We start from the raw sequence: 15025 nt of genomic DNA, 5'->3' as shown, positions 1-15025 counted from the left end.
AAGCCTCTGGAGCCTGGGAAGGGTGAAAAACGGGCCTTCCGGTCCCTATGGAAGTCAGGAAATGGGCCTCCAGAAGGGGGTGGGGAAGACCATTTTTGCCCTCCCCAGGCTCCAGAGGATGCATTGAATTATGGATGTGGGCACGCGGGTGTGCGACTGCCCCCCCTCCCCGGTACTACCCCTGCTTTTGGCACACGATGGCAAAAAGGTTAGCCATCACTGCCCTAGCCCATCTGGTCCAGCAGTCTGTTCTCATAGTGGCCAAAGAATCCTAGTAGTCTCCCACCAGATGGTCTTCAGAGGCAGTCATTGGAGGGTTTGTATTGCCATGAAAGCTATTAGCTTTTGATCTTCATAATTTCCATGAATTAGTCCAACCTGTTTTTGAAGCCAGCCAAGCTGCTAGCCAGCACCACATCATATGCCAATGGATTCCAAAGTTTAATTATGCATTATATATAAAAAAAATCCTTTTGTCTATTCTAGTTCTTCCAGTATTCAATTTCATTGGGCAACTTCTTGCTCTAGTATTTTGGAAAAAGGAAAGGAGCTTCTCTTTGTCCATTTTATCCACACCTTGCATGGTACGCTTCAATCATGTTTCCTTATGTTCACCTGACTGAGATTAAAAATCCCAAGTGTTGCAACCTTTCCTCATAGGCAATCTGCTCCAGCTTTCTTTAAGCAGCTGGCACTAGAATGTGAATGGTAAACATGTTGTAAGTAGCAGAAACTTTATGTTGTAATGTATGCTTATAAGTAATTTATCCTCAATTAGTTCAGCAGCATGGGATCCTAACACAGAAGAAGCAATAACATCACTTAGGTTATGAAAGCACTAATATTTGGGAAAACAGATGGTTTGCTGTGTCTGTCCATCCCAATACAAACCTTCCAAGTGTGTTAACTTCAATTCCCACAATCCCTAACTAGCATTGCCAAAAGCTATTGTGTAGATTGAAGTCCAGTATACTTAGAAGACACAAATCAACCCTTGGAGATTTCTCAAACGTAATCATGCCGTTTCCTTGGCAGTGAAATGGAATTGGTTTGTCACTACTTTTTTCAAGATTATTTAAAACTTCCCAATTTAAGTTACAACCCAGGGATTCATGGCTATCTCTCATCTGAGTACCAGTCAGACTCTTCCAGATCAGTCAGCGTTAGTTGGAAATCATCATGGAAAGCTGTCTACCAAAATATCTCCTCTGGATAATAAACACCTTCATCATGTTCCTTTATTCTAAACACTTGCTTTCTCATAATAGTTCTTTCACATTTCTGCATTTGTCGGGCTACCACAGAGTAAAGGGATGAATGAGGTTGTTGCATTTGGAGTCATTCCCAAATTGGCATTATATTATCATTCCCAAAATTGATCTGCACGAACATGACCTAACTTGCACATAGATGTATAATGTGCCCTTTGATGTTGAAGAAGATACTTGAGAATATTGTGAACAGCCATGTAAACAAACCAGTGGCACCCAGAACTCTTACTTGAGGTACAGGCTTAAATTATCCTACTTTGCACACATTATGCAATGCCCTAGTTTTGGAACATTGGAAAATGTTCGAATGGTGGAAAAGTTGGAAAGAAAGAGAAGAGGAGGATGACATGGAGCAAGCACAGTTACAATGGCAATGAGTGCACTTTTGAAAGAGCTGAAGGCTCAGATCATCATCTATGTCAGGGGTGTCATACTCGTGACCCGTGGGCTGAATGTGTCATGTGCTGGCCACGCCCACACCCGGTTTAGCCAAGGGGAAAAAAGTTGTTATACGTCACGTGACCACATAATGACGTGACGTGAGTTTGACACTCATGATCTATGTGGTTGCTAGGAGTCAACATTGTCTTGATGGCATCTAATCTAATCACAATATGAAAATTCCTTAGCAGGAATTCCATCACATTCCATGTACAGAGAAGTATTGTTTTAATTTTATTAAAAGAATAGTTGGCAGTTAGATGACATCTCAGTTCCAAGCATGAGCTTTTTCCAAACATTGAGCTGGCTTCAAGCACAAAACCCACACATGCAATTTCCCCAAGTAAGGAGAAAAGCCTGTTTGTTTTCTTTACAACAATCCAGACCCCTGGCTGGATGATTTCTCTCTTGGGGCTCCCGGTTTCTGCAAAAGCCTTTTTCTTCTATATTTTTGTGGTCCCTCCCACAACAGCTGGATATTAGGGCCTTGGCAGCTGCCTGTTGCTTAGCAACCAAAGTCTTGCTTTCGACTTCTTTGGCCTTTCTCTGCATTCCTGCCTTGCCGCTGAGGCTCCAGGCAGCCGTGTCGTTTCTCAGTATCACCGCGATTGCAAGCAATAAGCCAAGGAAACTCGGGCAAAGCCCCTCTGTTTGGTTGCCCTTCCCTGCCAGGGCCGACTTATGGCCGCTGCCTCTGGCTCGGTTCTCCTGCTGGGGGATCCATCTGCTTTTGCTGCCGCCCTCAAGACTCTCATCAACAACCCCCAGTTCAGGTAAGCGTGCCAGCCAATCTGCCTGCCTGCTGTGGGAATCAGCCCGAAGAACGGGCCGGGACGATCACGTGACTGGGAAGGCAGTCAAGCCCATTCCACGAGGCTTGCTGGAAAAGTTCACTACAGTATCACAAAGAAACAAGAGACGGATTTTGTGTGATTTTAAATCGTTTCCCTGAACTTCGCACGCTCGGTAAATGTGCTCGGTCCTTTGAATTTCCCCAGATCGCAACTACGTGTCTGATTTGACAGAGAGTTTCTTTCCGGCCTGTGTGGCTTCAGTTTATAAAAAAAAATTTTTTGGGTTTGCAGTAAAAATGCATACAAAGGCGTTGTGGTCTTCTTTTCTTTGGGCCCTGCTTTGATGAAAGCCTTTAGCTTTCATCAAAGATTTTACTAAAAAATAAACGACTGTTTGCAAGAAATGGAAGCCCTCCTTTCAAACGAGCCTTGATTCTGTAATCTTTCTAGTTGTAAGAATGGAAGGGAAAGAGTGAGTCACATGACTGTTTTGAAAGAGTTGTCCTGTAGATAGAAAGATAGATGCAGAAAGATTTGGATCATCTGTTTTGAAGACTATTGTGAGAAATGACAACGAAAGTCTCTCTTTACAGGTATGCATTGTGAAATTTTTTATTTTTTATTTATTACATTTATATGCCATACATCTTGCCCAGAGGTGACTCTTAAGTGGTTTACAACAGAGTAAAAGCAACAAGGTAAAACATTAAAATATTAGGATCATAAATATTCACATTAAAATTAACAAAGATAGCAAGGATGGGAGCAAGATATAAGCAGGATGAAGGCGGAAACTTCTGTAGTCCAGTAACCACTCCAGTATGTCACGCTCCCATGGGGGTGGGGAGGGCATGCCAATTGCCAGAGCCAGATTTTTGAGGCCCCTACGGAAGGCCAGGAGGTGCAGATCTTACCTAAAGGGGCGCAGTGTTCCAGACGGCAGGAGCCATAGAAGAAAAGGCTCTTTTCCCAACCCACCAGGTGGAATACCTTGACTGATGGGGGATCTGCAGCGTGTCCCTTCTGCCAGAATGGGTCAGGCAAGCCCATCCCATTGGAGTGAAATGGTTCCTCAAGTAACTCAGACCTGTGCAATAAAGGGTTTTTTAGTAATAACCAGCAGCTTGAATTGGACCCCGAAGCAACGGGCAACCAGTGCAGCTCATGCAACAATGGTAATACATGGGCCACGCTAATGGCCCCTAAAACAGTCCACAGAGTTGCCTTCTGCGCCAGCATTAGCTTCTGAATCCTCTTCAAAGGTAGCCCCATGTAGAAGGTGTTGTAGTAGTCCAGAAGTGGAAATGCAGCATGAATGATTCGATCAGTGGTGAAATCCAATTTTTTTTTACTACCGGTTCTGTGGGCGTGGCTTGGTGGACATGGTGTGGCTTGGTGGGCGTGGCAGGGGAAGGATACTGCAAAATCTCCATTCCCTCCCCACTCCAGGGGAAGGATACTGCAAAATCCCCATTCTCTCCCCACTCCTGGGGGAAGGATATTGCAAAATCTCCATTCCCACCCCTCTCTGGGGCCAGCCAGAGGTGGTATTTGCCGGTTCTCCGAACTAGTCAAAATTTCCACTACCGGTTCTCCAAACTGCTCAAAATTTCTGCTACCAGTTCCTCTGTCAGAACCTGTTGGATTTCACCACTGGATTCGATGCACAGTTACATGAATTTATTGTGCATTGACAACTAAAATATGAGAATTAGCTCTCAAGTATTGTTGTTACTACTTTGTCCTAGATAATTATTTCAAGTCAATTTAACCACGGTGTGTTAAATTTGTAAACCCCTCTTATAATCTATTCACTGCACTTGTTCTTGAGAGGAAAGAAAATGTCTATAACCACAAATGTTTGTGCGAAAAGGGTAAGTGGCAAAATGTGCCTTCTAATGTGACAAACTGTTGGTTTCTTAGGTACTTGAGGTAAAATATAAAAGGGTGACATTTTGATGATGCACATGTTGTCATTTTGATGTAATTGCCATTGGAAACAGACACCTATAATTATAGTATCAAGATTTGACAAAACCAGCCAATACATTTTTCTTAAACGGGAATTTGAATTACAATGTTAGTATCCACAGATCATTTATATGCCTTACTCTTAAGTAGCAGGCTTTTTCAGCAATCAGGGTGAACAAGTCGGCCATTTAGAATAGAGAAAATACACAATATTGTATACTATAAACCTAGCTACTATGGTTGTAGTTTATTTAATAATTCATGATGAAGCAAATCATGTAGAGTATTTATTGTGCTTAGTGGTGAAATCCAAATTTTTTTACTACCGGTTCTGTGAGCGTGGCTTGATGGGCATGGTGTGGCTTGGTGGGCGTGGCTTGGTGGGCATGGCAGGGGAAGGATACTGTAAAATCTCCATTCCCAGCCCACTCTAGGGGAAGGATATTGCAAAATCTCCATTCCCATCCCACTCTGGGGCCAGCCAGAGGTGGTATTTGCCAGTTCTCCGAATTACTCAAAATTTCCGCTACCGGTTCTCCGAACTGCTCAAAATTTCCACTACCAGTTTTCCAGAACCTGCTAGATTTCACCCCTGTGCTTAGTATACTGTAACATATTTTAATCTTGACTATGCCAGAATGTGATTTGATTTTGAGTGATCTTGAGATAGGGGATATAGTCACCGAGTCCTTGTCATGGTCAGATCACTCTCTCCTTCGTCTCGACCTTCGAACTGCTGCACCCCGCCGCAGGGAGCCGGAGCCGGTAAGATGGTTCCGCCCCAGGCGCCTGATGGAACCTGATAGGTTCCAGATGGAGCTTGGGCCATTTCCTGAGGCTCTGGCACACGCCTCGACTGGAGACCTAGTGGCCGCCTGGGATAGGGCAGCTGCTGGAGCTCTGGATCGGGTTGTGCCTTTGCGGCCTCTGACCCGGCGCCGATCTCAATTGGCTCCTTGGTTCTCCGAGGAGCTGAGGGAGTTGAAGCACCGGAAAAGACGCCTAGAGAGTAATTGGAGGGCCAGTCTTTCTGAATCTGACCGGACACTAGTAAGATCCCATATTAGGAATTACCTAGTGGCGATAAAAGCAGCGAAATGTAGTTATTTTGCTGCTCATATTGCATCATCAGATAACTGCCCGGCTGCCCTCTTTAGGGTGACCCGCTCCCTGCTCCACCAGGAAGTGCGGGAGGACCCCTTGGAGGGTAGAGCCGACGATTTTGCTCAGTATCTGTATGACAAAATCACTCAGATTCGGGACGATCTGGACACTGACTGGGTAGTCTCAGGGGGAGGGACTGGGGCAGGTCTTGAGAATGTTATCTGGGATAAGTTTGATCCTGTGACCCCTGAGGACGTGGACAGGATTCTGGGCAGACTGAACGCGACCACTTGTTTATTGGACCCGTGTCCTTCTTGGTTAGTGCTGGCTTCCCGGGAAGTGACACGAGGCTGGCTCCAGGGGATTATAAATGCTTCGTTGGGTGAGGGTGACTTTCCTGCCGCCTTGAAAGAGGCGGTGGTGAGGCCACTCCTCAAGAAGCCTTCCCTGGACCCGGCAATGTTGGTAAACTATCGTCCGGTCTCCAACCTTCGCTTTGTGGCGAAGGTTGTTGAGAGTGTGGTTGCACAACAGCTCCCCCAGCACCTGGATGAAACGACGTATCTGGATCCGTTCCAGTCGGGCTTCAGGCCCGGGTACAGCACGGAAACGGCATTGGTCGCGTTGGTAGATGATCTCTGGAGGGCTAGGGACAGGGGGTGCTCCTGTGTCCTGATCCTGTTAGATCTCTCAGCGGCTTTTGATACCATCGACCATGGTATCATGCTGCACCGGTTGGAAGAGTTAGGGGTGGGAGGCACTGTGTTGCAGTGGTTCTCCTCCTTTCTCTCTGACCGGTCGCAGTCTGTGTTGATGGGGGCAGAGGTCGACCCCGAGGCCCCTCATATGTGGGGTGCCGCAAGGGTCGGTCCTCTCGCCCCTCCTGTTCAACATTTATGTGAAGCCGCTGGGCGAGATCATCCGTGGTTTCGGGGTGAAGTACCACCAGTACGCTGACGACAACCAGCTGTACATCTCCACCCCAGACCACCCCAACGATGCCCTTGAAGTGATGTCCCGGTGCCTGGAGGCTGTGCGGATCTGGATGGGGAGGAATAGGCTCAGGCTCAACCCATCCAAGACCGAATGGCTGTGGTTTCCAACGTCCCGATATAGTCAGTTGGTGCCATCACTGACTATTGGGGGCAAATTATTGGCCCCCACGGAGAGGACGCGCAACTTGGGCATCCTCCTGGATTCACGGCTGTCTTTAGAAGAGCACTTGACGGCCGTGACCAGGAAGATTTTTCATCAGGTTCGCCTGATTCGCCAGTTGCGTCCCTTTCTGGATCGGGACTCCTTACGCACGGTCACTCATGCCCTCGTCACCTCCTGCCTGGACTATTGTAACGCTCTCTACATGGGGCTCCCCTTGAGGAGCATCCGGAGGCTCCAACTGGGGCAGAGTGCAGCCGCGCGGGTGGTAATGGGAACGACATGGCGCTCCCATGTAACACCCCTCCTGCACGAGCTGCACTGGCTCCCACTGGTCTTCCGGGTGCGCTTCAAGGTTTTGGTTACCACTTTTAAAGCGCTCCATGGCTCAGGACCTGGGTACTTGCGGGACCGCCTACTACCACTAATAGCCTCCCACCGGCCGATACGCTTTCATAGAGAGGGGCTCCTCCGGGTGCCGTCAGCCAAACAATGTCGACTGGCGGCCCCCAGGGGGAGAGCCTTCTCTGTGGGGGCACCTACTATCTGGAACGAGCTCCCCCCGGAGACACGGAGGATCCCAGATCTGCGGACCTCCCGCTGCGCTCTAAAGACCTTTTTATTTCACCAGGCGGGCCTGGCCTAACTTTCTCCCTCTTTTTAAACAATTTTAATATTTTAATATTTTTAATATCTTTTAATCTTCAAAGTTTAAATCTGTTTTAAATTGATTTGGGTTTTAATCTGTCTGGGCCAAATTATTTAATTCGATTTTATCTCTGTTTTTAAATTTTGTATGTATGTATTTTATTGTTGGCTGTTCACCACCCTGAGTCCTTCGGGAGTAGGGCGGTATACAAATCAAATAAAAGTAAAGCAAAGTAAAGATACAAAATTCAAAGGGAAAAATAAATGATATATTATGGACCCAAAATCATTGACCCAAAATCTTTTGTGATTATTTTGTAATATATTGCATATTGGTAATATCATTGTGTGATTAATGTTATCAACCCTAATTTGTTAGATGTGGAATTAAAGTCATATCATAACAACAGCCTAGACAGCCAATTGTCTCTATAAGCTAAGAGGCTTATAACTAGACCTAGATTTGAGTTAAAAGTTAAGTAGCTGAACTTCCTGTTTCTCTCTTTCACAGTGTATACAACAGGATCAGCCATGCACGCTGTACAATCCAACAGAAGAATGAATCACCAGTCTGTGGCAAAATCAAACGCCAAAACTGTGACCTAGTAAAAGTTTTAAGAAGGCAGTTGTTTTCAAGATATTCAATCTATTTAAAGCATTCAAGAGAATGATGATTAATATTGATGAGAACCAACTGCTAATGCTAGAACATATATTGAATGTTCCCTTCCACATTTTCCATATCGAAAGTATTTTGTCTTGCTTTTTTGAGCTATCGTGATCCATATTTTCTAACTATATTCCAAATGGTGCTGCTGATGCAATGCTCAGATTGCACTGTCTGCTCTTCAGTTATCAATTATCCTCTATATGAGGATATTTAATATTGTTTGTGTTATATGTTATCTAATCTGGTGATATAGCTTTCATTGACTATGTAACACAAACAATCCAAGTTGCCTTTCCCAGGGAAAGCTGGCATAGAATACAAGGCTCATTTCTATAAACCACAAATATTTATTAAGAAATCATATTATAGCTAACTTTGTTGAAAAGAAACTGCATTTTCTAACATGCTGAGTTGCAATATATTAGCAGTGAGAAAATGCATACTCATTGTGAACAACAATGCTGAATGGAGTATAGCTCTGTGAGTATCACACGTAGTAGATAGTGTCTGTGACTTCATAAATTACAGTACAATATAGGTGCCATATGTCAAATAAATTAATGAATAGAATAGAATAGAATTTTTATTGGCCAAGTGTGATTGGACACACAAGGAATTTATCTTGGTGCATATGCTCTCAATGTACATAAAAGAAAAGATACGTTCATCAAGAATCATAAGGTACAACACTTAATGATAGCCATAGGGTCCAAATAAGCAATCAGGAAACAATATCAATATCAATATCAATATAAAGTGCAATATAGTAATAACTAGTAAACTTGTTTGAATGTTAGATGTTTCCAACAATGTAAACTAATACATATTAGCAAGGCTACTTGCTCTCTCTCCTTTATTATTTTTAATATATATGTTTGGGTTCTGCATCCTCAAAAGGAAAGTACATCCCCCCCCCATTTTAAATTGAAAAATAAACTTGTTCAGTCTTGCTCCCTATAGAAAGCTTGTCCAATTTTAATATGTGTGAAATTGGGTAAATGAAGACTCCAATAAAATGTAGATAACTCTTGGCTGATTTACATTATTCTACAATAGCTATTGATCTGGTGCAGCTAGGAATTAAGATAATTGTCTTGATTGAGTGATGTTTCATTTCCTAGAAAAATTAAAAACACTCCATTTTTTGGCCTCCAAAAGTGAGAAAGTCATTAGATAATGAAATATAAAGTGAATGCCAAATAAGTTACCGAAGATACTCCTGTAGTTACCTTTACAGAGTGCTTTGTCACTACATAATCTGGTAGGAATATCAGATTACATGTTCTTTATAATCTGGTGCAACAGATCATTTGAATTTAATGATCTTGAAATATATAACTGCCTGATCTGCAACTGCTTGGAAAGCAGAAGTCAGTACATGAGGCTCTACTTATTAAATTAGTGAGGTTATTGCCTTGTTTTTATTTTGTCTGCTTGCAGTGTGTTCTGACCTTGTTATATACATCCATTCCCACATGCTAATTTATTCATCATTGGGTATTCTCTTACTACTTTTTGTTGAAGGCAATATGACTAGTCCAATAAATTTGTTATCTGATGGAGAATAGGAAATGTGTTTCTTCTCAAGTTGGTCTCTAAATTTGAGTATAATATGATCATTTTTTCAAAGATGTCATCTTCAATTTTAACCAATTCCTCTTTGCTGGTAAGGATTAGGTTGAGAATACTAGATCCTCATGTTCTTTCATCTACCTCCTGACAAATGAAGTTGTCAATAATAGGAAAGAAAAATTTCTTGGAACTTTGACTCTTGGCAGAGATAGATTCCCAGAAGATATAAAAAAAATTAGAATCCTCATTATCACTGATGCATGTCTCTTTGAAAGTGAGGCATTTTATTTGTGTCTTTTGACTGTCCAGGCAGTGAATAATAAACTCCCACTATCACTTTTGTTTTTTTCTCACCTTTTACTTTTTCAATAAATCCACACTTTCAGCAAGGTGTTATATACTCTGATTTTTTTATTTCTGATTTTTTTCCCTTATATTCAGTAAACACTCCATTCCTTCTGTTGCACTTCTCCTTTTGAGTAAATTCTACCCTTCCAGTACTATATATCAATCATGAGTATCATCCCATCAAGTTTTAATTATATCTGTCACATCATATTTATCTACCTGAGAGAAGGTAAATTGTCTATTTCTCCCTGTTTATGCTCATGCTTTGCTGTTGAATTGTTTATGATCCTGTCAAATTCTGAGTCCCTGTTCTGACCTTCTGTTTTTCCCATTGTATTCTGGTTTTTTGGTCCCAATCTTTGACTGGATATTCAGTTTTTAGCTTTGCCGCCCTCCATCTTTTATTCTAGTTTAGTGCCTTGATGAGAGTAATAAAGCATCTGGCAAACACTTTCTTCCCAGGTCCTATAATGCAAACGCTTCTTGCAACCCCATCTATGTAGCCAGCTATTGACTGCTATGATTCTGTTTTCTCTTCTTATACTTTTACCCCCAGCTGAAATAACTGATACAAAATTGCCTCTTTTATTTATTATTTAGATTTTTTAATCCAGTCTTTATTATTTTAACTCAAGACAGTGAACATATATAATACTCCTTCCTTGTCTGTTCCCCACAACAACTTTATGAGGTAAATTGGGCTGAGAGAGAGTGACTGCCCTGTCAGCCAACTGGCTTTCATACCTAAGACAGGACTAGAACTCACAAGCTCCTGGTTTCTACTATAGGCTAGCATTTTCACCATTACATCAAATTGGCTTTTCTCAGTTTACTATCTTTCTGTCCAAGGCATCATAGTTTCCAGAGATTCTCCTTATTCACTCTTCTACATATTTTCTGATTGGTCAAAAATCCCACAAAACTAATGGTTTATATCAAGTGTTGAAAAAAATGTTAAGCCATTTTTCTCCTTGAAAGTCCTGAAGACCAAGATATGGAAGGCATAGTCAGATGAATCCCTGCAAATGGAGAAACAGGTTAAAATTGCCATAAGCGTCATCATTAAAAAAAAGAGAAAGACCAAAGTGTTAGTTAATTACATAAAAGAACAAGACTCAGCAGTCAAACACTGTTGATGTTACAGGATCAGAGAAATCTAGAACTGCATTCAAATACATCCTTGTGTCAATGTGCTCTTAGTTAGTAGTTTAGCCCTTGGTTTGACTTGCTTTTCCAAAGGTCATCTGAATTCTTCATGTTGGCTCTCAAAAGGAGGCATCTATAGAAAAATGAGAAGACAGCAGGCTAAGAAGCTAAGCCATCTATATGGGAAACTCTGCTAGTTATACTGAGATCTGTGTGGCCTCTCTTTCCACAGTGATGTAACTTTTCTGGTTGGCAAAGAGAAGCAGAAAGTCTTTGCCCATCGCTGTCTACTCTCCACCCGCTGCCAAGTTCTCCATGCAATGCTAAACCATGAGATTCAAGTCCCACTGATCCTGAGTCGCATACAGCCAGAAGTGTTCCTTACAATCATTGAGTACCTGTACACCAATGGTGTAACTCTCAACAATCTTACTGTAAGTATATTACTGGCTGGGTTGGGCTTCCAGGGAAATGGATGGAGGAATAATTAAAATTAGTCAGCAGTACTAATTTTATTAGTACTGTATTTTTAATTTGTTTGTAAGATGAAATAGATGAATTTTGAAATCTTATCAGCTTTTTAGTGACATATAAAAACATTTGGGTTTTTTTCTCTTTTCCTGATTTTGATTAATTCTGCAGTTTGGAAATCTGTTCATACTATGTAGTCTTTTCTAATTACGAATTTGCTGTTTTTATAGTATTTTTTAAAAAATTCGGTAACCCACCTTCAGTATAGATTTTTCCAGTATGACAGTGAGGTGTGTAGTAAACAGATGGTAATGAAAAATTAATGTGAAGATGATAATTTTAAAAAGGCCATGGTGAATTAGTGGCCTAGAAAAAATCAGCTAGATATCCAAGTAAGTAACTGATCAATAAACTCTTTTAATCCACAGAATTGACAGCTAATACAGTTGCTCATGGCTCAATGCACTAAGATTCTTGAAGTGTCCAGATGGCACTTGTAATGTGCAATATGTATGATTCATTACCATATTTTCTTTGAACATGCAGAGAATCTTTTCTCATTTCAGTTATCAGCCAAGTTTTATATCTCTCTTATTTTTTTTTTCCTAATGGAAATTATACACTTACACTTCCCTGATTTGCCATACACATCTGCGTGCTCAGCATTTTTAGTTTTTACTCTTGCTTTTGCTTCTACATGGTTATATTTTTCAGCTCTAGACTTTCAAAATACAATTTCATCACCTCATATCTACTTATCTTTTCTCATTGGCTGTCCCTCCACCCCACCACCCCCCCAAAAAAGAAAGAAAATTCTGTTATATGTATGGCAAGTAACACAATGTATCCGCAATTAGTGTTTTTTTTATTTAAAAAAAGTATACAAATGTGATGAAATAAAATAAAAATTAGGAGGAACAAGCTGTGTACAATCTGTATTGCAATTCCATAAACAACAACAACAACAAAACCTCCAATGACATAATGTGAATGAAGACTCAGTTCTGGAAGCAGCCTTTATGGTAGTTATATGTGAAAGATAGAAGCATTAGTGTTTGCATTGAATTTTATCCATATTCATATTAACAATTCTTAATATTTGAAGCAAATATTTTCCATGGAGTCTTGAATAGCAGAACCTTGAGTTCTAAAATCCTATCACCACTGCAGTATAGAGAAGCTGGTTGAAGATGGGAAGGAAGGATGTTTCTGCAGGAATGCTGGCTTAAGCAACTACTCTGAATAGCTTCCAGATAATAAGTCTTGTTGCTTAGCTTTTTGCTAATTTAACGTTGTTGGCAGCCACCCCAAAATCACTAGCACAGTTCTGATAAAAGAAAGCAGTAAAACGATTTTTTGAATAACGGGTTTCAAAACTACATTCAGTATATAAGACTGTCTTTTCCTTTACTAGCATGGAGGGAAAGTCTCTTGAATACAGAGACATTGTGATCTCAGTCAATCTGAAATTCCTTATTAAGATGGCATTTAATTAATAATGTTTAGTCTCTCCATTTGTACTGTGTAATTGCAGAAATACAACAACTTTATCTTTCCCACTATCAGTTGTGTCATCTGGGAAGCCCACTTTTATAGAGGACTTTTCTGCAATAGAAAATCCTTTTTGGATGAAGATGACCATCCATAGGGGCCATGGAATTGATGTTGAGTTTGGGGCAGATATTGTTTTTACATGTGTGGAGGATATAAAACCGATTCATTATCCTGGATCTCTCTCTTTGCTTTTGTTAACAGTGATTAGTTTCACTTATTGGAAACAAAAAGATACATTTTCCCGCATATGTGACAGAAGTAGTATCAAGATGATTATCTCAATGTATACCAATTCTCCTTACAGAGTTTTCTTTATCTCAGATTTCCTTCCCTTGGTTTTCAGTATCTACAAGAATCTTCAGAGTGAGTTGTCCAGAATTACAGAATGCAGTCATTAGTATGCATTTTTGAAATCACCAAGGCCCTAGAAATTCAAATATCCTTTCATAAATCAGAAAATAGAATGTATCATTAAATCTGCTTCATCTACCATTTTTTCTGTTTACTAGAGGAGCTGAATGAATATGCAAATTAAAATCTGCAGATGTTATCTTAAAATAGAGATGGGCAATTTGTGTCTCATTATATTTTGTTGAGTTACAGCTTCCATCAAGCCAGCATATTAATTGCTGAGGAATTATGAAAGTTTCAGGTTTCTTTCCCTTCCTTTAAAAAATGATCATACAGTTAGAAAGAATGCATAGTGGGCAGGGATAATGTCTTCCAACAATCCTAAAGGTATCAGTCTGAATATTGTGTTAACAATATACAACATTTCTGAGAAGATCAAAATAAACACTAAAAAAGGCTGAAAGCATGATGAAATCACATAGAAACGTTTCATACTCCTGGAAAGTGAGAAAATAAAAAAGTTTAGGTACATTTTTTTATCTTTGACAAGATAAAAGATGTGGCTTATTACAAAATATTTGCCTTATTCGTTTTATCTGCAGGCCCTTGAGGTTTTGACTTCATCCATTGAATATGGGTTAAATGACCTCAGAAAGGTAAGGATCTCACACTGCAGTTTATGAATAATGATTTAGGATTTTATGATTATGGAAGTATGTGCTAATGTAGTTAGTGGTATATATTGCAAGCAGTAGATACTGGCTTATTTTATTCAAAGACTGCAAGTTTTATATCCTTATATTATTTTAGACACTTTGCTATTCTAGATTGGACTACAGATCATTTAACCCAAATTCCTGAGATCCCTGCCCATATAGTAATAAAGTAATAAAATGGTAAGACTTTCTACTATTCCTCACTATAAAAGAGAAACCCTGTCAATATAGCAGAGGTGGGATTCACTTACCTTCCCTACCTGTTCGCAAATGTGAGTGCACGTGCCACCTCTGCACATGTGCAGTAGTGGTGCATTACATCCGAGTGGGTGGGCAGAGCCTCCCACAGTCGCCACTACCAGTTTGCGCGATCCGGAGAGAACTGGCTGAATCCTACCACTGCAGTACAGTATTGATATTGGCAGGACAGAACTACATATTGATTCAGTTCATAATCAAAACGTTCTGTCCTGCTACTTTTCTCCCTTAGTTTGTCTGTTATCAAGGTGTGTTATCCTGCTATCTTCTTGAAAGCCTAAGAAAATATTAAGTAAATTTCTATAGTTTTGTAAGTGAATGGCAGAAAGAAAATAATTATAGCAGTTACTAGCAGTAGGAAAACAAGCTGATTTAATTAAATTAAGAGCTTTTTCCCACTTGAACCCAATTGTGGCAAAAACCTGTCATGGGAACATTTTTGTTTTATCTCCTGATTGAGTTTTATCAGCTCAGATTTGGTACTGGTAGGAACAGTTCTGTCCCCTTTCATCTTTTATGCCCAGAGCATTGAGTGGAGCAATCTTAAGTTATCTT

At 40.7% G+C, this 15025-nt stretch overlaps 1 protein-coding gene across 2 annotated transcripts in view; it reads left to right on the top strand.

Moving 5' to 3' along the window:
• Positions 1 to 2168: 2168 nt before the first annotated feature.
• BTBD19 (BTB domain containing 19) overlaps positions 2169 to 15025 on the top strand; it is a 55172-nt gene continuing 42315 nt past the window's right edge. Inside the window, exons 1-3 of one of the 2 annotated variants that reach the window (XM_087889657.1) lie at positions 2169 to 3099; positions 11353 to 11554; positions 14099 to 14152. In XM_087889657.1, coding sequence (XP_087745783.1) covers positions 3074 to 3099; positions 11353 to 11554; positions 14099 to 14152 — 282 coding nt within the window. In that variant the 5' untranslated portion in view covers positions 2169 to 3073. The remainder of the gene's footprint in view (positions 3100 to 11352; positions 11555 to 14098; positions 14153 to 15025) is intronic. The other variant, XM_034414968.3, reaches the window with a different exon arrangement.

This window comes from Pantherophis guttatus, chromosome 3 (assembly GCF_059756535.1).
Source record: "Pantherophis guttatus breed Tessera chromosome 3, ASM5975653v1, whole genome shotgun sequence".
Lineage (NCBI taxonomy): Eukaryota > Metazoa > Chordata > Lepidosauria > Squamata > Colubridae > Pantherophis > Pantherophis guttatus.
This window is presented reverse-complemented; position numbering and strand designations above follow the sequence as displayed.